The 26,861-nt window shown below is 43.3% G+C and overlaps 1 protein-coding gene across 1 annotated transcript in view; it reads left to right on the plus strand.

Moving 5' to 3' along the window:
• Positions 1–26,861, plus strand: part of LOC309551446 (allantoinase, mitochondrial-like) — a 77,530-nt gene that overhangs the window by 37,401 nt on the left and 13,268 nt on the right. Inside the window, exons 6-9 of the mRNA XM_082252033.1 lie at positions 7,588–7,633; positions 8,755–8,848; positions 16,108–16,294; positions 21,030–21,168. Coding sequence (XP_082108159.1) covers positions 7,588–7,633; positions 8,755–8,848; positions 16,108–16,294; positions 21,030–21,168 — 466 coding nt within the window. The remainder of the gene's footprint in view (positions 1–7,587; positions 7,634–8,754; positions 8,849–16,107; positions 16,295–21,029; positions 21,169–26,861) is intronic.

The raw sequence follows: 26,861 nt of genomic DNA on the forward strand, positions 1-26,861 counted from the left end.
TATGCTAGAAAAGGTTAAGAAGAAAGAAACTGCCATTGTCAATGGCAAATGACTAGTGCATGCATTACATGTGTAACACCCTCCTAGTGTTAGGTTGCCAGATAACTTTAGTTCTTTTTGTGCTCCTCTGTAATCAGTGGAGCAGTGGCTGATAAGGCTCCCACAGGCCACACACTAGGTTGCTTCTGCCTGCTTTCTGGAAATCTCCAGAACATAGGAGTGGAGCATGCTGAGTGAGCAGTCTGAATATTTAGGAGTAGTGATGGACGAACATCGGCCGGGGCGGTTCGCGAACGTCAGCCGCAAATTTTCTCAAAAGTCTGCGAACCGCGAGTTCACGGCGGGCCCCATTGACTTTAATGGGAGGCGAACTTTAAAAACCTTTAGGTCATATTTGCAGCCACAAAAGACGTACTAGCTGTGCACAAATAGCCCCAGCACATGGACAATGTTATAACAGAAGTATTGCAATTGAAAGAGTTGCCCTAAATTGTTTTCTTTTTTTTTTACAGCAAAAAATATATATATTTTTTTTTCATAAATCAGTCAGAACTGACAGCAGCCGGTAAATACGTGTCTAATACATATAGGGTCCATTCACACATCTGTAAAATGGGTCCGCATCCATTCCACAATTTGGCGGAACCTTTACAGACCCATTGTTTTTAATTTCCAGTCTGAAAAATTAGGCATTCACAGGATAAAGTAGTAAGCGTCGGCCATTCCAGGCCCCAAAAATTAGCCCACATGCGTTTACCTGACAGCTAAGAATGTAGTATTCTGTGGCTGAAGGTACATTAGGCATTCACAGGATACAGAAGTAAGTGTCGACCATTCCAGGCCCCAAAGATGAGCCCACATGCATTTACCTGACAGCTAAGAACGTAGTATTGTGTGGCTGAAGGTACATTAGGCATTCACAGGATACAGAAGTAAGTGTCGGCCAGTATAGGCCCCATTAGCCCACATGGGTTTAACTGACAGCAAAGAATGTAGTGTATTTGATGGCTGGAGGTACAGTAGGCATTCACAGTATACAGAAGTGTCGGCCTGTATCGGCTCCAAAAATTAGCTCACATGGGTTGAACTGACAGCAAAGAACTTAGTATTTGATGGCTAGAGGCACAGTAGGCATTCACACAGTATACAGAAGTGTCGGCCTGTATAGGCTGCCAAAATTAGCTCACATGGGTTGAACTGACAGCAAAGAATGTAGTATTTGACGGCTAGAGGTACAGTAGGCATTCACTGGACACAGAAGTGTCGTCCTGTATAGGCCCCAAAAATTAGCTCACATGGGTTAAACTGACAGCAAAGAACTTAGCATTTTATGGCTAGAGGTACATTAGGCATTCACACAGTCTACAGAAGTGTCGGCCTGTATAGGCTGCAAAAATTAGCTCACATGGGTTGAACTGACAGCAAAGAACTTAGTATTTGGTGGCTGGAGGTACATTAGGCATTCACAGAAAAAATAATTGTCGGCCCTGAAAGGCCCCAAAATTTTTCCATTCAAAGGACATGAAATGCCTTTTATGCCGCTGTATGTAACGAAGCCAAGGACCAGTAATTGTTGTGGGTGGATGGCGGTCTGGCAGATATTTGTGGCCTGGCATGAGAAATTTCGATGAAACCTGGTCTACTGGTCACATGTGTTGAATTCCTCAGAGATCCATGCCTCATTCATTTTTATAAATGTGAGGTAGTCTACACTGTCATGAGCTAGGCGAATGCGCTTATCGATCATGATCCCCCCTGCTGCGCTGAACGTCCTTTCGGACAGGACACTGGACGGGGTGCAAGCCAACAGTTCCATTGCAAATTGTGCAAGCTCTGGCCAGAGGTCAAGCCTGCCCACCCAGTAGTCCAGGGGTTCATCACTCCTCAGAGCGTCCACATCGGCCGTTAACCCAATGTAGTCGAATACCTGTCGGTCTAGGCATTCCCTCATGCTGGATCCGGAGTACAGCTGTTGATGGTTCGGCTGAAAGAAGGATCTCATATCTGAAGTGACCAAGATATCTTCCAAACGCCCTCTTCTTGCAAGCGCTGTTGGATTGCTACCCGCAACTGTCTCTCTGTGACTGTAAATTCCTCTGCCACCGCATGGAATAGCAGAATGCAGCATTTCCCGCAGCAAGGCCTGGATCGCCCTCTGTGATTGTGGTAACATTTCTGCCATTTTGTGTTTGTACCGGGGGTCTAAGTACATTGCCACCCAGCACTGCTCCTTGGCCTTTATGCGTTTTATACGGGGGTCCCCCTTAAAACACTGGAGCATATAGGCCCCCATTCGCACTAAACTGGAAGCGGAGTAGTGGCCTGCTTCCAGCTCATCATCCAGGATAATGTCGTCCTCGTTCTCCTCCCCCCATCCACGGATAACACCAGGGATCCCAGAAAGGTTTAAAGCATGCTCTTCTTGCTCCTCCTCATCCCCCCAAGCACCATCCTCCTCTGACTCCTCTTCAGACTCCTGCTGTTGATTTGTCTCAGATGGAGTAGCACCCCCTGAGAATTCATCCAACATTGCAACTTCCTCATCTTCCTGCTCCTGCTCCTCGACGGCTTGATCAATGACACGATGCAATGCACGCTCCAGAAAGAAGGCGTAAGGTATGATGACACTTATGGCGCCCTGGCCGTGACTGACCAGTTTGGTGATCTCATCGAATGGCCGCAGAAGCCTGCATGCATCCCACATGAGCAGCCACTGGCGAGGTGAAAAAAAAACAAGCTCCCCAGAACCTGTCCTGCCGCCGAGTTCGAACATGTAGTCGTTAACTGCACGTTTCTGCTGGAGCAGCCTATCGAGCATATGCAAAGTTGAGTTCCATCGCGTCGGGCAGTCACAAATAAGACACCTGAGGGGCAGGTTGTGTCGCCGCTGAATGTCAGCAAGGTGAGCCATGGCTGTGTAAGATCTTCGTAAATGGCCCGAGATTTTCCTGGCCTGCCGCAAGATGTCCTGGACCCCAGGGTATTTGCCAACGAATTGCTGCACCACCAAGTTCAGGACGTGTGCAATGCATGGCACATGTGTTATTTTGCCCTGTTTCAGCACGCTCAGCAGATTGGCACTGTTGTCGCACACCACGTTACCAAGTGTCAAATTCAGCGGTGTCAGCCAATGATCTTTCTGTGAACGCAAAGCTGAAAGGAGTGCAGGACCAGTGTGGCTCTTGGCTTCCAGGCACAACAGACGCAGCACAGCATGGCAACGTCTCACCTGGCATGTGGAATAGGTTCTGGGGATCATGGGCGGGGCAGTGGAAGAGACGTTAGCAGCGGAAGAGGAGGAGTCAGCCGAGGAGGAGAGGGAGGATGGAGGAGGAGGAGAAGAAGAGGCAGGCCTGCTTGCAATCCGTGGCGGTATAACTAAATCTACACGGGTGCCACGGGTTACATGCTTGACCGCCGTCAGAAGGTTCACCTTCCCTGCCCGTGTTTGCTAGACCATGTGTCTGTGGTCAGATGTATCTTGGCACCAACACTGTGTGCCAGAGATATATTCAATTGCCGCTGAACATGGCCACACAGCTCTGGAATGCCCTTCTGCGAGAAATATTTCCTGCCTGAGACCTTCCATTGTGGTGTTCCAATGGCCACAAATTTACGAAAGGCCTCCGAGTCCACCAGTTGATATGGCAGTAGTTGGCGGGCTATCAGTTCCGAAAAGCCAGCAGTCTTCCTTTTTCCAGAACAACGTGACGACAGCATCATGGAAGGTGGAGTGGAGGGCAAATGTGAGGAGAGAGGAGAAGGAGAAGGGGCTGGACGGTGAGAGCCTGGAGTGTGCCTTTGTAGGTTCTGACGGTGTTTCTCCCACTGGGCTCGGTGATGAGAGTTCAGGTGCCTTCTTAAGGCGGTGGTCCCTAGGTGAGTGTTGGGCTTACCGCGACTTATGCGTTGACTGCAAAGGCTGCAGATGGCAACACTGTTGTCAGCAACGTACACATTAAAAAAAGCCCACACTGCGGAGCCATGTGCCGGCGTCCTGGGAGTGCCAGATGTGACTGTACATGGTTGATGGCTCACTCCTGATACATTTGCAGTCTGCTTTGTACCTCTTGTGCAATGCAAGTTCTGCCTGCCTTACCTCCCTATATGCCGGTCGGTCTCTCCCTCTGAACTCCCTTCCTCTTCCTCTCTTGTGGACTGCCACATGACGTCCATAGACTCGTCATCATCCACGTCACCTTCCCTACTACTAACATTCGAGATGTCGGAGTAGGCAGCAACAGCGGGGACCAACCTCCTTGGGCTGATCTGGGTACTGTCGTCAGACTGCTGAGTGGTGGCTGTTGTTACCTCCTCTTCCTGATCTGATGCCAACAATGGCTGCGCATCGCAAACGTCTTGTGATGGATCGGAAAATAATTCCGACTCAAGCGAAGGGTATGTGGTGGTGGTGTCTTTGGGGGTGCACACAGCAGAGCGTGAAGAGGATGCAGATAGAGAGGATGAGGAGGGTGCAGAAGAGGAAGGCTGAGTGACCCACTCAACCAAGTCTGGTGCTTCCTTTGCCGTAATTGCACGCGACTTTTGAAACTTCACAGTTAGGCTCCGGCCTACTGCTCCTGCCCTACCCCTACCACCCCTGCGTACGTCTCTGCCTCTTCCTCTGCCTGTCATGTTTTTTAATTACCATGTGACAAAAGTCTCTAAAGAATCGCAGTATATCTGGAAAAAGGAAGATAACACCCCACTTCAATATGTGATATTGGGGAGCCACTGGTCTATCACACCAGTTCTACAAATAATTGGCCAGTAACTGTTGTCACTGTGTGTAGCACAATAAACACAGCAAGAGAGGCCACATTTTTGCAGGTCAAAAATACACTTTTAGAAAAGTATACTGTTAAATAACACCCCACTTCAATATGTGGTATTGGGGGGCCACTGGTTTATCACACCAGTTGTTGAAAAAATTGGCCAGGGAGTTTGGCACTGTGTGTATCAGACTTAACTCTGCAAAAGAGGTAATATTGTTGCAGGACACAAATACACTTGTAAAAGTATACTCAGATAACACCCCACTTCAATATGTGGTATTGGGGGGCCACTGGTCTATCCCACCAGTTCTACAAATAATTGGCCAGGGAGTTTGTCACTGTGTGTAGTATTGCTGCAGCAACGCTCAGTCACCACACCTGTCACAATGATGCACAGTGCACAATAATACTACTAATCCACTATAATATGCTTTCTACAAAGTATATTACACTGTGGATTAACCCCCACCCCCACCCCCCCCCCTTTTTAGTGCACTGCACAGCAATACCAAAAAATTTGCAGCCCTTTAAATTACTTTTGTGGACATTAACAGAGCGATTTGGGTCACTGCTGACGATCTCTAACTGCCCCTACAGCACAGACTGGATACCTGCCCCTATACTAAAGAGACTGTAATAGACCCTATACCGACATTGCAGCACTTTAAATGACTTTTGTGGACATTAACAGAGCGATTTGTGTCACTGCAGATGACGATCTCTAACTGCCCCTACAGCACAGACTGGATAACCTGTCCATATACTGAAGAGAGACTGGACCTATACCGAAATACCAGCCCTGAAAAGGACTTTTGTGGACATTAACAGAGCGATTTGTGTGACTGCAGCCGATCTCTTACTGCCCCTAAAGCAACGACTGGATACCTCTCCCTAAACTGAAAAGATACTAGTAGACCTATACCGAAATACCAGCCCTAAAAAGGACTTTTGTGGATCTTCACAGCGCTATTTGTGTCTAGAAAAATCTCCCTCATGAGCACAGCAGACCTCACCCTACACTGGCAGAAAGCGGAATGTGAAATGGCCCACAGTTCAGGTCTATTTATAGGGTAGGGGGACTGTCCATGTGCTGGAATGTTTCAATTGGCTGTCCCGTTCCACCTGACGGCTGTGTCATGGGTCAAAGTTCTCCCCAATGTAAACTAATATGGCCGCCGTGAACGACGCCATGTGTTTGCAAATTTGGCGGGTAGCGAACAAGCAAAATTTGCTGCGAACCGACCGCCGGGCGAACCGCAAGGCTATCTCTATTTATGAGGTCCCTGCCAATCTCTGGAGAGGTGTGTCCAGAAGTTGGCTGGAGAGGACATAACTAATCTGGGCCTTGAGCAGTCAGGGTTCCTGTTCCAGGAGGACAGGCACCTAGCCTGGAGGGCTTTCCAAGCCACTTAGCGGACACTTGCCAAGAGCAGGGCCTGGGTGACTGCACTGCTGTTAAGCCCTTGGTGCATTATTGTTAACCTCTTGCTGACCGCCGCACGACTATATACGGCGGCGGTCAGCCCCTCCTGGGCAAAGTGACGTATATATACGTCACTCGCCCGCGAGCCAATAGAGGGCGAGCGCGCACCGCCGGAGGCGCACTCCCGCCCCGCTCGTTCCAGCGCGAGTGACCGGCGGCTCGGATGTCCGCCGGTCACTCGCGATCGTCTGCTGCAGAGGGAGAAAGGCAGGCGGCTGATGTAAACAAAGCCGCCTGTCATTCTCCCCTGTGTACCTGCAGAGATCATACGATCCTGCTATTTAGGATCGTATGTCTCTGTGGTTACATGAAAAGCCACGCCCCTTTACAGTAAGAAGCACGCCCCTAGGGACACATTTAACCCCTGCCTCTCCAATAAAGTTAACCCCTTCCCTGCCAGTGTCATTTTTACAGTAACGGTGCATATATATAGCACTGATTACTGTAGTAATGTCACTGGTACCCCCAAAAGTGTCAAAAATGTCAGTTAGGGGTCCGATCTGTCCGCCGCAATGTCGCAGTCCCGGAAAAAAAAACGCAGATCGCCACCATTACTCGTTAAAAGAAAAACACCAAAAATGACAGAAATCTTTCCCTTAGTTAGTAAACGCAATAACTTTTGCGCAAACCAAAACAATTTTTTTACCAAACATATGTAGCAGAAAACAAATTGGCCAAAAATGTTAAAAAATTTTGATTTTTACATTTTTTTGGGGGAATTTCATATAAAAAAATGTGAAAAATATTATTTTTGCAAAATTGTCGCTCTTTTTTTGTTTATAGCGCATGATCAAAAAATCGCACAGTTGATAAAATACTACCAAAAGAAAGCTCTGTTTGTGAGAAAAAAAGGACGTCAATTTAATTTGGGTACAGCGACGCACGACCGCGCAATTGTCCGTTAAAGTCACGCAGTGCCGAATCGCAAAATAGGCCCTGGTCAGGAAGGGGTAAAATCATCCGGGGCTTAAGTGGTTAAAGCTTGCCTGACCTGAGGCATTGTCTGTGGTGCCCCAGTGTTGTCTGTTCCCTAAGAACTGATTGATGGAACTGTTCTAAAAAGTAGCTGCAGAGAGAAAGGTGTCCTGTTATTACTGTTCAGCATTCTGTCCCACAGCTACTTACCCTATCTACATTACTAAGCAATAAATGCAAAAAAAGGCAACCCCTAGACTATTTACTGACCCAGAGGAATACTGCTGTGTGTCTGGCTTTCGCTGTACTATAGAGAGAGAGAAACCTGAGATAAATTAGGGGTCCTTACAGAGATAGCGCTACAAATTCAAAAAATGTCAAATATATAAGCATTCATGTTTTTTTCTTCATTAGTTTCACGCAGAACTTGGAATGGCAAAACATGCCCCAGAAATTAGAGGTAAGCTAATGTTCATACAATTATAAATACACAGATGAGGGTTCAATATATTTTTACTGATATGTGTTACAAAATTTAAAGCCAAAATATGAGATACCTCTTTGTTTCCTACACATTCTAGAAATGTAACTGGGATGGCAATTGATATAACCAGCTTTACAGAAGCTTTACATTTGGCAGCCCCCATTATTAATTTATAACAATAAGTGTGACATCATCATAGGTGTTTGCCAGCAGGCTAGTACAGTCCCTTGTCAGAAGTTGTCTCGGTCCAGCCCATATTTCATGTGGCCCTAGGTTTGCTGTTGGGCTAATAAGTATTTATCAGTGACCACATTAGGGGTTGATCTGAGTATCAGTCAGCTCACATATATAAAAGCCTGTGAACAGCTGAGATAATTAATAAGGTTGAGCCACTAGGTAGAATAAGGATGTAGAAAATGGTGCTTTATTTCACCCAGAGCTCTAAAATCATCAAATAGTTTTTTTTTTTTTTAAACCTAAACTAAATCCTGGTGCCCTTCTGATGTATATTTGAAAATCCTAGGTGACACACACAGATCATTAAAGTCCATAAGAATTCCCTTGTGGGTCTCTCTCTACTCTAGTGGAGGATGGTCTGTAATCAATCAGAATTGTCTGCCAAAATAGTAATACCCTTTTTACTGGATTAGCAAGTTTGAGGTGGAGGAACTTGATTGGCCTGCACAATAGAAGACCTTTGTCCAACATCAGTGCCTGACTTCACAAATGCGCTTCTGGAAGAATGGTCAAACATTGCCATAGACACACTCCTAAACCTTGTGGACAGCCTTCCCAGAAGAGTTGAAGCTGTTATAGCTGCAAAGGGTGGGCTAGCTCAATATTGAACCCTACGGACTAAGACTGGGATGCCATTAAAGTTCATGTGCGTGTAAAGGCAGGTGTCCCAATACTTTTGACAATATAGTGTATATATATATATATATATATATATATATATATATATATATATATATATATATATATATATATATATATATACATATATATATAGATATATATATATACAGTATATGACAGGATAATGTAAAACATCTGTTTAACCACCTATAAACTTAACATGTACCTTTTCCTCACAGATCCCACACTTTATGAAACATTTTTGGACTCCCGCCCAGATGACATGGAAGTTGCTGCAGTGGAACTGGTGGCGGGTCTTTGTCAACAGTACAAGTTAGTGTTGAATAGATGTTTTAGCATTTTCTGAAAAGCCACCCTTTCAATTTGTTTGTATCCCCTGCATTTTGTGTAGCTTGGCATTAGAATATAGCAGGGCTGTTTTAAAACTCTAGATACATCCTTAGCTGGGAGATCGATTGCCCAACCCATGACATAACAGATTGATCTGTTAGCTGCACCAAGTAATGTGGGTTGTCCCAGTGCTGTATCTTGGCCTAGGCCAACAAGGCCCAGGCCTAGGGCAGCACTTTGCAGGGGGGCAGCAAAAAAGCTGATGGGACTGCACTGATATGCTGCCCTGATGGGCAATGATATGTTGCACTGATGGGCACTAATAGACTGCACTGATGGCCACTGATGAGGCAGGACTGATAAGCTGCACTGATGGGCACTGATATGGTGCACTGAGAGGCTGCACTGGTGGCCACTGATGGGGCTGTACTGATGGCCACTGATGAGGTTGCACTGATGGGCAGTAATGAGGCTGAACTGATGAGCACTGATAAGGTTGCACTGATGGGCACTGATGAAGCTGAACTTATGGGAACTGATGAGGCTGCACTGATAGACTGTGGTTGTGGTCTGTGGTTTACAGATGACAGGGCGGGTCATAAACAAGAAAGGGTGTATCCTTTACAGGAAGGGGGGTCATATTTAAATTAGGGGGTGCCCAAGTTTAGTCAGGCCTAGGCATAAAACATAAAACCTAAATACACCACTGGATTGTCCATGTATTTGTATTTGATATGTCAAGATTGTTAAAATATAGTATCCGTTTATGAAACTGAACAGCGGCGATCCTTGGGATCTCATTTTATTAACGGTATATGAAAAAGAGAAGATCAGGGGAGAACATGTTCTCCCCTGATCATCTCCACACGAGACTTGGTCATTGACAGAAACAGAAATGGTCGTTTATGAAGGTGCGATTTCAGCACTTCACTGGTGATCTCTGTCAGAATTCTTTCTCCCAGATTCACCGGCTCAGACCCTCCCCCCGAGACAGTAAACATGTCCCCCTGCTATGTTTATGTATACAGTATGTATATATATATATATATATATATATATATATACACAATGTATAATGTGTGTATATATTTATATTGTATAGGGGGACTAATAATTTTATTAACATGAGGTGGGGGTCTCCTCTGAGAAGGCCCGTGTACTCAGCAGTGGTAATTTACTGCTGCTTAAAGCGGAGTTCCACCCGAAATTTATACTTACCTCCATCTTCTCGCTCCCGGTCACCTGAAAAACAAATGGATAATCGCAATTTTTTTTTTTTCACTTATCTTTTAGAGAAAATATACTCACCTTACTTCCTTCTTCCTCCCCTCAGAGGCCACGGCGATTCGTCACTTCCTGGCTTTTGCAATGATTCCTGGGAGCTGAACGTCATCGCTCCCAGGAATCATTGCGCCTGCACCGGCCCCGACGTCAGTTCCGGGGCGCGCGCGTCATTCCCTTCTAAACAGCTTCTGGGCATGCCCAGAAGCTGTGGAGGGATGACGCGCGTGACCCGGAAGTGACGTCGGGGCCGGTGCAGTGCATCGTGGGACCGAAGAAGAAGGAAGAGGACCGAAGAGGACGCGGAAGAGGATCGCGCTGGCTTCAAGCTGCCCACACCTGAGATGGCAGCGCTGGACAAGACAATTTCAAGGTAAGTATTTCTCCTGAAAGGTAAGTGCAACCCGGGAAAGATCAGAGGCTAGCCATTGTGGAATGTGCTAGCCCTGACTGTCCCGGGGGTATTTTTATAAAAAAATGTATAACCAGGGTGGAACTCCGCTTTAATAAATGGACACCTCGAGTGTTTCAGTGAATTTCTGGTGCTGTAATCTCGCTATGTCCCACGAGATTACAGTGAGACGGCATTCTCACTATTCAAAGCGTTTGTAGATCGCTTCTCCCTTTCAATAAGGAGAAGTGATCTACATTGCTTCATAAGCAGGCACTCTGAGGAGAGAGATCTCCTCTGAGAATGCCAGAGAACTCAACAGCGGATATTTTCCGCTGCTTGATAAACGGACATGTCACGTACCTGGGAGGAGTCTGAGTTGATGAGGTCGGCCTCTCTTATATCTCCTGCCCAGGCCCCATTGAAGGTGAGACAGAGGGTGTCAAGGGGCAGGAGGGACACGAGTGACTGTGGTTGTTGATGGATCAGGATAGGCTGCTTGTCTGGATCCCGAAAACTGGAACATGCAATGATGTATGGAACAGGTGCAGCAGATAGCCAGGCAAGCACTCGGGTAGCTCTGAGAGACAAGGTTTGAGACAGAGTCAGAGTAGTAGGAAAGCCAGGGTCATCAACAGGCGGTGCAGCAGGGTACCAAATCGTAAGCAGAGCCAAAGTCAGGGACGGAGCCGGGTCAGGTTTAGCAGAGAAGCAGAAGCAGAATCAAAGTCCAAGTTCAGAACAAGCCAGGTCAGCAACAGGGAAGCATACAGGTATCATCAGGTCACAGGAAACAGCTGAAGATCAGTCAGCAAAGGAAACAGGATTGAACTTCCTTTAAATAGCCTGTCTGGCGCCACGCCCATTAGTCATTCTTCTGGGAATAGCCTGTGCACGGCCACGCCCCAGACTTCTCACAGGGATTCCCTGACAGGACACCTTTGAGTTAATTTAGGCTGGTTAGGTTGCTAGCTTGGCTGGAAATCTGTGCTTGACCTAACAATGACATTCAAGAGGGGGTAGAATAAACCAACTTTCTGGGGTCTTAATCAGTTTGAGAATGCATCTGTTCTGAATAATCATACAGTTTATACAATTGTTGTATTTGACAACCTTTCAATAAACGTTTTTAATCAGAGAATACATCCTGCCTTATTCTACCCTAAATGGAGAAATTATCTTTGAATTTAATTGCTCATTAACCGATTTATTAAAACAAATAATTTATGCTCGTTTTCAATGCCAGATTGTACTTACTTAGTCCCCTTTAGGTCACATTTTACTTGCTGCTTCTGTGACCACAGACTTTTGTGAATAAACATAATAGGGTACCTATACCTAGATCACAGCATGAGTCCAGAATACAGGGCACTTTAGGCCTTCTTCATATGGGCAATGATGCCTGTATAGTGAGAACAGGACATTATTTTGCAGTGTCTCTAAACTCCAGGTGCTCTGTGCAGGCAGCCCATTGAAGTCTACTGGGATGCAGCGGCTGTACAGGCACAGCCACTTATCCTAATGTGATAGGTGTGCAGGTGTGGGTGAGTGGCCCCAAACACAGACAGTGTTGGTTTGGGGCCACTCACCATACCTGCACAAATGTCTCTTAGGAGGAATAGCTGTGTCCATGCAGCCGCTGTGGCAAAGGGCAAACCCTTTGCCAACAAATGAACCTTCATAGAGTCAAAATAAAGAAAAAAAAAAAAAACACAGCATAAATATTTTGGTACTGACGGGGCACTTCAAATCATAGACAGAGAGTCTGGAATGGGAATGTACATTTTTACAAAAAATCCAAACTTTAGACTGATCCATAAAGAAACTGGAGTTTTACAGGCCACTTCAGCAGATGTCGATGACGAAACGCGTAGGGTGGAGTTACTACGTCATTGCGTCACTTCCGGTTGTCGGAGACAGGGCCGTGGAACGCGGAACCTTCCCGGTCTCCTTTTCGTGCTGATCGTAGACAGCTTAAACTGTAAGTCACTACTATCCTTTCCTGTAATCGCCATTTATACTGCACCAAGAGGTCCTCCTTCTCCCCCTTCTTATCTTTGAGATTCTCAAGGGAGGAATATACCGGAGAGACCCCCAACATTATTGTCCCACGGGATACATCTATTACAGGTTGTATAAGAGGTGCGACATCTAGTGGACACACGGATGGTTGCAACCTAAGAAAAAATTTCTTTCATTTTTCACTGATTGATTTATTTGCTCATTATTTTGGGTGGAAGTTTTTGTTTTCTGCACTAGACAAGAACCTATTACATTTTCCACTGGTGTTGCGACACAGAGGATACTATAACACAGACTCTTTACCTCTCTACTTTTTATTTTGTTATCCGAAAAGAGTAATTTCACCACTTATATTTGTTATTTAAAATAAAATTCACTATTTATATTTGTTATCCCTCAATTGGATTTATTTCGCACCAGCACTTTTATATGTTTATGCACATTTCTTGGTAGTTGATATTTGGTCACAATATCAATTTCACACATTAGTGTACTTTTTAATATATTTATTTATCTATTTATATTGCACATTGAGCACTTTATCACCTATGAGGTAGCGCCGTACCAATCTTTTGCACACGTTTCACTCTCTTAACCCTTCGGGGTAGGTTGCTGGCAGCTGACACCTCTGTGATAAAAAGAATACACATATTTAAAGATTCCATAGCGCTGGTCACCCCTGCTTACCTTTACATGCCACTGCCACTGTGATTTTAATTGAATTTCTGAGCTCTGACAATTAAAGCCTGTTTCTCCTGAAACCTTTGATCAAAGATATACAGACATTTAAAGAGGGCTGAATGAGAAAAATAAATTGATTTCCCCCACAGACTCTAACAACATGGACGGAAGAATCTCCACTGCCAACAATTTTATTCAGGCAGCTGCGGTATCACCGGCTGTGTGAACACCCGAACAGTGATTTCATTCTATAGAAATGATATACTGTTTGGACAAAAAAATGTTCACGTGGCTCTGGCAATCTTTTAACTTGACCTTTGCTGAGGCTTTCCAAATTCAAGCCATGAATGGTTAGCTTTAAACTCTTAAAGTTTGAATACTTACAATAACCATTATTATTTAAAGCGGAGCTCCAGCCTCCCACCAAAAAAATTAAGTCAGCTGCTACAAATACTGTAGCTGCTGACTGTTAATATTAGGACACTTTCCTGTCCAGGGAGCCTGCGATGTCTGCACCCCAGTCAATTTTTCAATCAGTTCTTGGTTGCTGCCGCCGCCATTCCTTGTAAGGGAAACTGGCAGTGAAGCCTTGCAGCTTTACAGCCGGTTCCCTACTGCACATAAGCAAAGCTCGCTGCACTTTGTGAATGGCCCAGCGGCAGGGGAAGGAGGAGGGTGGGGGGCGAAACTCCAGGGGACCTAAACCCCCCCCCCAAAAAAAGGAGCCAAATGTGGCAGCGGAGGGAGTAAGGAAGCAAACAATCTGAGCTTCCCCTTTTGGGTGGAGTTCTGCTTTAAGTGTGTTGAGAAATACAGTTTTTTTTTCATTATTGGTTGTATTTTGTTGCTTCTCTGGTATATGGTTATTTAAAGGGCCCTCATTTGAGGTGAGAATTGCTCCTGGACTTCTTATCTCTGAGTCAAGTACTCCAATATTACTCCTAAATTCTATTTCTATCTCAGTGGTGTATTTAGGTTTTGTGCTGCCCTAGGCCTGACTAAACTTGTGCACCCCTTCCTGTTTATGACGTGCCCTGTCATCTGTAAACCACAGACCACAACCACAGTCTATCAGTGTAGCCTCATCAGTTCCCATAAGTTCAGCCTCATTAGTGCCCATCAGTGCAGCCTCATTACTGCCCATGAGCGCAGCATATCAGTACGGCCTCAGTGGCCATCAGTACAGCACTATCAGTGGCCACCAGAGCAGCCTATCAGTGCCCATTAGTGCAGCCTATCAGTGCATCATATCAGTGCCCATGAGTGCTGCCTTATCAGTGCAGCCTAATCAGTGGCCATCAGTGCAGCCTATCAGTGCCCATCAGGGCAGCATTTCAGTGCAGCCCTATAAGTGAAACTTATCAGTGCCGCCTCATGTCTATCAGTGCAGCCTCCTCAGTACCCATCAGTGTAGCATATCAGTGCTGCCTTATCAGTGCAGCCTCATTAGTGCCCATCAGTGCAGTTTATCAGAAACCACCATTGCCGCCTCATCAGTGGCCATCAAAGCAGCATATTAGTGCCCATCAATGCAGCCTATTAGCGCCCATCAGTGAAGCATATCAGTGCCCATCAGTGCAGCCTATCAGTTCTACCTTATCAGTGCAGCCCCATCAGTGCAGCTTATCAGTGCCATCTCATCAGTGGCTATCAGTGCCCATTAGTAAAGCCTTATGTCACTGGATTATTAAAATATTCCTTTCTTTTAAATGTAATCATAGGATTATTTCACTTATTTGCATAATGACAAGGAAGTCCATAGGCGTTATACAAATAAGTGAAATAATCAGTGGCAGCAAACACAAGTCCAAATATCTTATAAGATTGGAGTAATCTTACTAATCTAGTGACATATTGTGATAGTACATATGAGGTGAGCAGGTCCAAAATATTATTGCCATCATATACAATTAAAAGTCTTAATTGTATATGATGCAATTCAATATGCTCCCTCAAGGACAATGATGTCTAAAGAAATGAAATTATATTATTGACATGATGCCTGCCATACCTGGATTGCATTAGGCTGCAGTGCCACACTTTGGCGGCCATCGGGCCAGTTGTATTAAGTGTGGTCGGTGGCCTGCAGTCTGTCCGAATGTCCTCACCGGCCGATATTATCATACCGGCAGGCAGCAGTGTGACCGCTTTGTGGGGGTGTCAGACTGATTTGCCTCCTGGACCCTGCCCTCTGGCCCAATTTGCCCCATAAGACTGGCACTATACTAAAAGTGTAGCTGACGGGGACCCTTTTCGTGCGGGAGCCAGGAGGAGGCTGTTTTTTTTTCTTGCCGGCCTAGGCCAAGATACAGTACTGCTCTATCTCCTAACCTTTTACAATAGCCATTACTACACAAGTGTGTAAAAGAAAAAAAAAATGTAATTTTTTTGTATGGTTATATTTCATTGTTTCTGCTTTTAAATATGTGTGTAAATAGGTCTGGTTTCAGAACCATTTTTAGAACTGTATAAAGCATGAAGAAGGGATCTAATGTATCCCCGACTTGCATACCAAAAAAATAACTTGTGTTAGCTAACAAAGGGGTATCCCATAAACTCCAAACCTCAACACTAATCGATGGCTAACACAGTTCATTATTCCACTACTGCAAAGCCCCCACATGAAACTATATTTTACATTAGTTCAGTCATTCGGTTTACTAATTTAAATTAATAGCGAGTGCTGTAATATACATAATTTACTAAAACTGTATCTCTGATTCAGCAGCTCAGACTGTCCATTACAAATTTTTTTAAAGTTATCCAAAATGCTATGTACAGTTCTTTTATGGTGATGAATGCTTCAGGATATTGAATGTCTCAGGGTACGATTTCCCAACATATTTATATATGACTATCTTTCTAGATTACGGTGTCACATTGTACACCTGTCATCAGCAAAATCTCTGACCATAATCAGAAAAGCAAAGCAGGCTGGAGCCCCCCTGACTGTAGAAACCACTCACCATTACCTATCCCTGAGCTCCGAGCACATTCCCCCTGGTGCCACATACTACAAGTGCTGCCCCCCTGTGAGAGGCCATCGCAACAAGGTACCTTCACTGTTCTCTATTTTCTCATATTCCACTCACATGCGTGCAGCCCTCAAACTGGCTGGCGAAGATATAAAATGCAATTTGCATGTTATTAATAAGAAAACATTTGTACAAGCCTTTAATATAGTCATGTAGTGTAGGGCTTGGTAGTAAACAGGTTAATAAAGAAGAAAGGGAATGACCCCCTAAGAAGGGTGGGACTTTAAGGGTAACTAATAAGGATCTTTTTTTAAAAAAAGATAGAATTAATTAAAATAAAATACAATTTATTGAAACAAGTGCGATTGTGAAGGATCAATCAGACAATAGTAATACATTCAAGATACAATACAATACAATCGCAGATGCATGACAGAATCCAACGCGTTTCGAAATTTGTATAGTACCAAAATCTTCCTCAGGGAATCTGCATGTCTTCCTGGAAAGCATAATCATATGCCAAAGGTAAATCCAAGAAAACAAAGCAAAATACAAAAAACATACATTTTGTGTATCACATCAATCACATCATCAAGTTTTTGCATATGCGACTACATATTATTTCATCTTGTGAGGTAAAATACCAGAAAAAAAAAAAGGGGGGGAGGGGAGGAGGGGGGGGGGGGGTTTGCGGGAAAAAAGGGGGAAAACGAAAAAAAAAAGGGGGGGAGGGGGGGGGAAATGATAAACGACAAAATATCACCTGGTAGGTGTTCACATACCGGCAAGTGTCCGGAGCCACTCATACTATCCAAGGAGGGATATATATAGGGGTCCCGCAGGGTGGGAGCTAGAATCAGGTATTTGTATTATTTGTGTGTCCTCTGTTACCTGTAAATAACAGTGCAATGTCAAGAAGATTCGCTCCAAGGATAAATTTCCTTATATCTATGATTACGGATCACTTCACCTGTTGTGATGATCCAAAAGGGGGATGAGTGATATGTAGAAGTGAGGAAGAAAAGAACCTTTCAAGTGACGGAAAAAATTCCAGTCACCTTCCCGTTGGTGATCCTCAACTAGAGGTGCCTATTGGAGCTTAATTTATGGTGACCCCTGAAAGCAGATGGAGAAACACAGGAAGAGGAAGTACTAAAGAGCGGAAGGCTCAGAGCATAAATTATCCACAATTGGATGTATTGTAGTTATTATTGTTTGGGGTATCTTACCTCCGTGTTGTAATGGGACATCCAAGATGCCTCAAATATCTTAGATAGATAGTACGTTGGGATGTGGCCAGAGAAGTATATATATATATGTAGGAATATATATGGTATATTATATTCCAAGATTTTCAGATAAATATCGTTTGCCTGAAATACATATATAAAAGAGACAATGCTTATAGAGGTGTGTTTAGGGGGTGGGGGCGTGTGCCCACTAAATAGTAAGTAATTTCTATTTAGTTACCTTACCTCCGTATAAATATAAAAAATAACAGCCAAATCCGGTGCCACTTCAGCAGATGCAATATCCACTTGGGGATGCACTTTTGTCCCAGAGTGGTTCAATGTTGATGTTGGTATTCTGCTTTATCTAAAATATAGAAGGTTTTGTATTGCATCTATCTGATTGCCTATTCAGGATATTATATAAACCAGGAAGGTCCAATAAAACAAATATAAATATAAATACCGTTAGGTGAAAGAAAGCGGCAGACAATCAATGAAATTATCTTCCAACAGGGACGGATAAAAACCCCCACGGCTGATAATGCAGCTGGTGGAGTTCGCCCATTGATCTGAAGGAGTAAATATGTATAAGGTATAAGGTAGGGTTCACCTTAGTTGAGGTGCCGAAAGCATTCTAACGATCAAAGATCCCCCAAAAAAAGAGTACTTACTGAGCTATAAGGAGGGTTGGAGGAACGATAATTCTGTCCTGTCACGGAGAGATCACTCACCGGACTGATTCTCGGCGTTCCCTTAAGTATCACAGCGAGGCCCGTGATTTACCGATGAGTATCGCGAGACTTTGAGTGATGTCGTCATTTCCGTCTGTTTAGTCTCGCGCAAAATGCCGCGAGTTTTGGACGGTGACATCACATCCGGTTTGGGCGTGTATTCCAGCACTTCACGGAACATGACCGCGGTGATGGACTTCCGCCCTCACTTACAAAAGGGCATGATTACAATATCCGCCCTTAATTCTAATAGTTCGTGAATATTAATGCAAATAGGAATATGGGGCATTTTAGCAAAACGTAGTTCCAACTATATGTGTATCCGAGCCATAATAATAAAGATTATATGAAAATTTCAATTTCCTATTGTGGGGGAAGATACTTGGCCTAATAGATACAGAAGGGGAAATCCTATCAGATATCGCCCCGGCACGGGTGGTAGCGTTTAACCCCCAGATGGTCGGGGGTTCAAGCATGGAAGTCCCACAATTGTTGTAGGGGATTTATCCAGCTATGTAACGCATAAACTCTCCAGATGAAAGTGGGACATCCAAAATCAGTTTTGGGTCCCAAGGAGAGCGGTCTCACCCGTGCCGGGCTCCCAACCTGCGGGATATCTCTCCATAAAGAAGATATGAAAACATGCAATTGCATGGTTGTGACTTCCAGACTGCCGGGATGTAGACCCACCAGGAGGAAAGAGGGGGGGGGAAGGGGGGGGGGGGAAATGGGAGAAGAAACAGAGGAGGGAATAAAGGAAAGGAGGGGGAGAAAAGGAAAAGGGGGGGGGAATGGAAAACGGGGGAAAAAAAGAAAAAACAAAGAGAGGGGGAAGGAAAAAAGGGGGGGGGAAAGGGGGGGGAAGAAAACAGTAGGGAAAGAAGGGGGAAGGGAAGGAATAGAAGGAAATGTATATAAAAAAAAAGGGGATAATTACCTGATTGGATGTTTTTGGAGAAACAGATGTTGGTCGCATCATGCAATCACATAATTTGGGTTACAAAATATAATATACCAATTTAATTCATTAATAAATCAAAATAAGGAACCCACTTAGAGGTATGCATTAGCCTGGATAAAGCTAAATACAAACTAAATATATCCTCAGAGTGCTTAATTCAGAGCCCTCCAGAGGGATAAGGGATAGGAGGAGGGGACGCCAAAGATAACTCTGAGATTATCAGAGGGGACTTTGAAAGCATATAGAGCAGACAAAATAAAGGGAGTAATGGGGGGGGGTGGGGAGAAAGAATCAAACAAAAAGGAGACAAAAAGGGTAAAAAGGAGTCAATACTAGACCTCATGGCAAAAGGAGGAAGGGCTACTCAAAGGGAAGACCCTTAATCTGTCTTCCCTGAGACGAATCCCTCCAAGAAGGGTCTATAACTTGCTGTTTCATTCAGGCCAGGGGGGGTCGTTGCCCCAAGTCTAGCAATCCAGCGCATTTCATGCTGGAGAAGCTGCTTGTTCCAATCGCCCCCCCTGGCCGGAATGTGCACCCTTTCAAGGGCATAAAATGTAACTTTGGGGGTCCTGTATCTGTGCGCGATGGACATGTGTCGGCCCAGTGGTAGATAAAGATTGCCGATGTCGAGGCTTTGCATGTGTTTGCTAATGCGTTTCCCAAGTTCTTGTTTGGTCTTACCAACATAAAAGGCCTTGCATTCACATCGCATCAGATACACGACCCCCCTAGTTTTACAATTAACAAAATGTTTTGAATGATGTAGTTCACCATTGGGGAGCTTAGTACTTTTACAACGGACTATCACCTTGCATTGGTCACAGTTGCCGCAGGGAAATGTCCCTTTGTCGCGGCAAGGGTCTCCTCTCTCTGCGCCCTTATATTCACTTTGGACTAAATCGTCCATCATGGAGGTGGCTCTTCTGTATGTGATGGCAGGGGAAGGAGTTACTATCTGTTCAAGGATAGGGTCCTCCCTCAGTATTGCCCAATGCTTTTTGAGAATTCCATAAATTTGATTATGTTCATTGGAGTAGTTAAGAATGATTCTTGGTGGGTTCTTTGAAGGTGCCCTTTCCCTTTTGGAGGTTTTAAAAAGTAGATCCTGTCTTTTCATAGTTTGTACCCTATTGAAATTTTTCCTAAGACACGTCTTGGAATATCCTCTTTCGAGGAGTCTCTGTGTTAGTTCCCCTGCCTTTTCCCTAAAATCCCTTTCTAGGGAACAGTTTCTCTTGATACATAAATATTGCGAAAATGGAATTGATCTCTTGAGTGGCTCAGGGAAATTTCGAAACGCGTTGGATTCTGTCATGCATCTGCAATTGTATTGTATTGTATCTTGAATGTATTACTATTGTCTGATTGATCCTTCACAATCACACTTGTTTCAATAAATTGTATTTTATTTTAATTAATTCTATCTTTTTTTAAAAAAAGATCCTTATTAGTTACTCTTAAAGTCCCACCCTTCTTAGGGGGTCATTCCCTTTCTTCTTTATTAACTTATCAAGGGATTATGGTAACACAATATCTGAGAATTACCTACATGCCTGTTTTATGGTAGTAAACAGGTTACTGCACACAGCTACACTACATTTTAGCAATCAACCATTGTTCAAATTCCATTAGTTTGCTTCCACTTGACTGTGGAAAGCTTATATCTGAGAATTTGCAGTCTGGCTATACTTTATCCTGCACTCAGTAGCCTGTCTTAAATATGAAGCCCTCTGTTGGAGGGACATAAATGACCCCAGCCGACTCTACTGTGTCACCCATCACTACATACTGTACCGTTTACAGGTAAAGTTTTAGATACTTTTATTGATTATGGATTAATTTAAATATGTGGAAACTTGATGACATCTTACTTTTTTCATTTTTAGGAGGCTCTGTGGAATGCACTCCTGCAGGGCCATATAGACATGGTGGTTTCTGACCATTCACCATGCACACCAGACCTCAAGCTTCTGAAAGAGGGAGATTACATGAAGGCCTGGGGAGGAATTTCTTCCCTACAGTTTGGTAGGTGTAGGTTAATTTCTAGTACACATAGGTTTTGACAAGCTGGGAACTATACTATTATTAAATGTAACTGGCAGTATAGCAAGCTGGCTCAATAGGTTTCTCAATTCGATCTGCAACCCCTCTCACCAGCATAATGTTGGGAATGGCGGAGCAGGCGGAGCGATGTCTGTACACCTTGAGTCTCACAAAAACCTGGACCTGAATCACTTTTGATACCTTCCACCACCTATGTCTCCATAGCCTCACCACTAGCTGTTGACCCAGTAGAAGATTCTGGGAATTATCTGACCTGTACTAGGATTGAGGCTGCCATTCCTGAACTCTTCTAAAAATAGCTATGCCTGAAAGGATTTCTGACTTGATTTGCTGCAGATTATTCTACACGGCAGGCAGCCGACTTCAATTTTTCAGAAGCAAATCAGCATTGGTAGCCTGCATATATCTTCTAGCACAAGTTTTCCTCAAAGTAAACCTAGCATCCAATATTATTCATGTTCGGTGCCTGCACGAAGAATGATGTGTAATGGTCCACATGGGACCATGGGGTGAATGAACACTATAAGATTTTCTGAAGACTTTTTCCTTTAGACTTACCAAAACCATATAATAGGAGGTCAAACCTAAACACTTTCAATTTGTATGCAATCTGGCAGGCCCTTGCACTACATAGAAAAGGTAAATCTGACCACAAAAAGTGGATAGTGTGTATTCAGCTTAAAGCCCCGTACACACGCGTCGAAAATTGGCAGGGAATTTTCGGCCAGCGTCCGATCTGCCGATTTTCGGCTTGTTAGTATGATGCTTCCGACAACCAACTCCGACTTTTCGCCCGAAAAAAATCTGGTGTGCAGACTATAAAATTTTTGTTGGCCGTCAACACAACGGCCGATTTTCGTGCAGTCAGTACAGATTTCGACAGGGAAAAATCTGATGAGCAAGTCTGGGCATGCTCAGTGAAGAAAAAACACAAAGAAAACAAACTAACACATGACATCACTTCTGAAGTAGAATTTTGTTGGCCGAAAAAATTTGTGTGCAGTCTAGGCACATTCCAACCAACAAAACACAACTTGGACAAAAGTCTGACGATTGGTCGGCCGATAATCGTTGCGTGTGTACGAGGCTTAAGTCTTTGATGACACCTACACTTGATTTGTGGAACAATCTGGTCAACTCAGCAATACCGCTGTATAAGTTCACTTATGAATCCAGGAGTTCTCCTGGGAAATTCACCAAAACATGGGATATCTGAGTCACCTCTGTGGAAACAAACCCTTCTAGGGACACCTCCATGGGATCCATCCCCCCTCCTTGATTTTAATGATTTTACTCCACTGACCTATAGGAAATATCTGTAGGGTTGCAACAGTTTAGGTGGTGCCTTTTTTTTGCTATGCCTATGCCAATGAGCTTTATTTAATCAGATAGCTTGGTTGCCAATAAGAGTGTAAAGTTGATTGTTTCCTTTTTTTTTTTTTTTTTTTTTTACCCTATAAGCCTGGGTATGCCCAACAGGCTTTGTTTTGTACCCTAATTAAAAATACTTAATAAAAAAAAAAAAAAGAATAATGTGTAAGTAAAAAACCTTTAGACAATTATTCTCTCTCAGAAAGGGGGCATGGGGATAGCGGGGCTTTAAATGAGGTAGGTTGCTGTTACAAATCTCCAAATGGAAAAAACGTAGTTTCAATATATTCATTTATTTTTTGCTGCACGGTAAAAATAAATCCTGCAGCAATAGTCCGTAAATAAAATAAATAAAATCTACATATTCATAGTACAAATACAGACAATCCAGGTATGGACATATAAAAGATAATAAAGGAATTGTATTGCTAGGCATATAACCATAATGAATAGATATATAATAGCAGATAAAAATATCATACAACGGCTTATATATATATCATCAAATACATAGCAGGGATACATCCAGTGGCTCAAGGGCTCTTTCATAGGTAATACATAATCCATATCCTGATAAATCTTCATATTTAATGGCTCTACGCGTTTCGTGGGATTATCATCCACTCTTCAGGAGCTTGGTGTACATTTTCTGTAAATAAGGACTAGTTTGAATTCAACAAATCACATAAGGATAAGGAAACACACCAATAAAGTCCCTCAAAAGTTTTCAAAAGTCTGAAAAAAAAAATCGCATCATCTCCTGTCGCTGGGTGCACTGTGTGGGTATAACGCCTGATCCGGGGCTGAGGCGGGTAAGCGCCAGATGGTCCAAAAAGTGGGGGGGGGGGGGAAGAGAGCGGAAGACAAAAAATCCCACAGAAGAAATGGAGGAACCATATGTAAGTATCAGAATCTCAGACTTTTGAAAACTTTTGAGGGACTTTATTGGTGTGTTTCCTTATCCTTATGTGATTTGTTGAATTCAAACTAGTCCTTATTTACAGAAAATGTACACCAAGCTCCTGAAGAGTGGATGATAATCCCACGAAACGCGTAGAGCCATTAAATATGAAGATTTATCAGGATATGGATTATGTATTACCTATGAAAGAGCCCTTGAGCCACTGGATGTATCCCTGCTATGTATTTGATGATATATATATAAGCCATTGTATGATATTTTTATCTGCTATTATATATCTATTTATTATGGCTATATGCCTAGCAATACAATTCCTTTATTATCTTTTATATGTCCATACCTGGATTGTCTGTATTTGTACTATGAATATGTAGATTTTATTTATTTTATTTACGGACTATTGCTGCAGGATTTATTTTTACCATGCAGCAAAAAATAAATGAATATATTGAAACTACGTTTTTTCCATTTGGAGATTTGTAACAGCAACCTACCTCATTTAAAGTCCCGCTATCCCCATGCCCCCTTTTTGTACACAATATTAGGGATGGAGATGGTTGCTGTGATGCTTCAGATCATTTCCTATTTATTCTTTATTCTCTCTCAGAGGTGCCATAGCTCTCCTCCTGACAAAGCCCTTGTCTTGCTTTCACCTCAGAAGACCAATGCCATATTTGTTCAGGCATCACTCAGGCTTAATATCACACTTTCTGGAATAAGATGCTGGAATATATGTGACACAGTCATGTAAATCTAGATGTCTATGCATTTGCCTTTTTAGTTTTAGCCTTTGGGTAGAAATACTGTCTCACACACACACACACACAAGTACCATGTTCACTTTAATGCCCCCTAGCTGATGTATATAATCACGTGTTTTTTTTTTTTTTTTGCTCTTCTGATGTTCTGATCAGCCATCAGCAATCTCCCTGAACCAATATGGCACCAGTCACCAGTGTTGTAACCATTGAGTGGATAACATTCTTCTCCATACCCAAAAGTAATAAATATTTTGCTCGAATTTGCTGAGAGAGAATGACGCTGGGCTAATAAAAGATTAATATATGCCGCCGAGGAGGGCGAGACAGTAACAAAACTGATCCTATGTATAGGCAAGGCTTTCAGAACTACTTATTTTTAAAATAAAAGATAGTTTTTAGAAGATGGTTATTGTTATTTATGATGTCAGAACTTGTAAAGTTACTGACAAATCTCCAGTTAGATGTTGGCCAAATTTGATACATTAGTATGGCATACCCCCTGCTCAGATTTGATATTAAAAAAAAAAATGAACACAGCTACACCTTTTTGTTTTCATAGTGATCTGGGACAGACCCTTGATATATAAATGCATTCACTATAACCTTATGAATTGCCAATTACTGCTGCCATCTAGATCAATAAGTATGCAGGACAAAAGATCCTATCATCTCTTTCTGGTGTGTTGGCATGCTGGTTTCATTGACACTTTCTATTAATAAATCACACATTTAAGACTAATTATAAAAGGTTTGTAGCAGTAAAAGTGTCCATGGCAGTAAGTGATAAAAGAATGAAATACAGCAGTGATAAAAAACAATAAACAGTATGCCAGAGAAAGTATTATTGGTTTACTGACTATATGAATACAGTATCATATCAAACAATAAAACTACCATTGGTGTGAATTTCAAGTATTAGAATCTTTATATTGGATTTATAGCTCATATCTTATTGTCAAATGATACAAATGTTCCGAAAGAACTCCTGTAGTGTATGGATATAAAAAGAGGAGTTAAATGAGTCCAAATTGTTGTTGGTAAATGTGGTATAGTAAAATGCCACCTTGAATCCATCCATCTTGCTTTATACAGCATGAGATGTTTGAAAGTTACATTAGTCAGGCAGATCCAGTAGTACTGACTTATTGCTTCTTTGTGTAAGGTGACATCATGATCAACAGGGCTGCTGTTGGAAATCACAGGGTCCCATACAGCCTACCTGACTGGGCCCCTTTCCCCCCTCCAAAAGTGACTGAGGACATAGATTTATCAGTAGTTTTCCCTGTAGCCTCAGCTGTTCAAATGAATGAATAGGAAGCGCTCCGAGGCTTCCTGATCAATCTCAAACTGAAGCATATTAAACACAGTTTACTATGCTTCAGTGATGAATGGACACAGGAGTGATTGGCATTGATCACTCACTGTTTTCATTCAGGAAAGGAAGGGGCCTATAAATTACATATTTACAAGCCCCTTCCCCGGCTCTCCAACTTAAAACATCACCCTGTGTGCCCTCAGCAGCTGCCAGCAGGAGAAGAGAGGAGAGGAGGGAAGCTGGCAACGCTGTGGGGGAAAGGGGCACACAGGTGGACCCAGACAGCAGATGGAAGGGGTGCTAGTACCTATCCCCCTGCAGCCGAAGGGGGAAGAAGAGGAAAAGCTGGCAGTGCTGCAGGGGGAGGCAGAAGAGAATCAGTGCCTGCAACAAGACGGTGAAGCCGGCCCCCCTGCTCAACAGGTGCCTGAGCCCCCCTTTTGACTTGATGGGGCCCGGGCCCAGTACAGGAGGACTGGCTGTACTGCCTTATCAGCGGCCCTGATGGTCAGTGTTGTGTTTCTGTTGCTAAAACTCAATGGGGTGAACAGTGAGGTCAGACAGCTAAGCTATGAGACACCTACAAGCAGGGAATATATGAAATCTGTTGGGAGGCTGAGTCAGCGATGGCATAAAATACTGTATCTCACAGAATGTGGCACCTTTATCTGTTAATAAGCAAGATGGCAAGAAAGGAGTGCATAAATCTACAGATGAATCGGAAAAAACAATATGTTACATTATCTTTGTGTTGACATAAATGTGTAGGCTGTCGTTGTTGACCCACTAATTGCTGTAGTGTTGCATGAAAACCATTATTTTTTAGGCCTCTGGAAGTAAAGATATTAAATCACACAAGTATGTGAAGCAGATGCCTTCATTGTCCTCATTTTTTGTCTGCATTTACAGTGGGCTCACAGACAGGCAGAAAGTAAATAATTTAATGTTACACTAGCCGGGGACTGTGATGACACATCTAATGTGCGTAAAGTAAATGTAAACCCTAAATTAACCAGTTCTGGACTGGAAGGATTTGCCCCCTTAATGACTAGGCCATTTTCTGCGTTACTTTAACGGACAATTGCGTGGTCCTGCGACACTGTATCAAAATAAAATTTATGTCATTTTTTCCCCACAAATAGAGCTGTCTTTTGGTGGTATTTGATCACCTGTGCGATTTTTATTTTTTGCGCTATAAACAAAAAAAGATCGACAATTCTGGAAAAAAAAAAAACACAATATTTTTTACATTCTGCTATATAACATTCCCCAAAAAAATATTGTA

Source organism: Pelophylax lessonae (genome assembly GCF_965119305.1).
Source record: "Pelophylax lessonae genome assembly, chromosome: 3".
Lineage (NCBI taxonomy): Eukaryota > Metazoa > Chordata > Amphibia > Anura > Ranidae > Pelophylax > Pelophylax lessonae.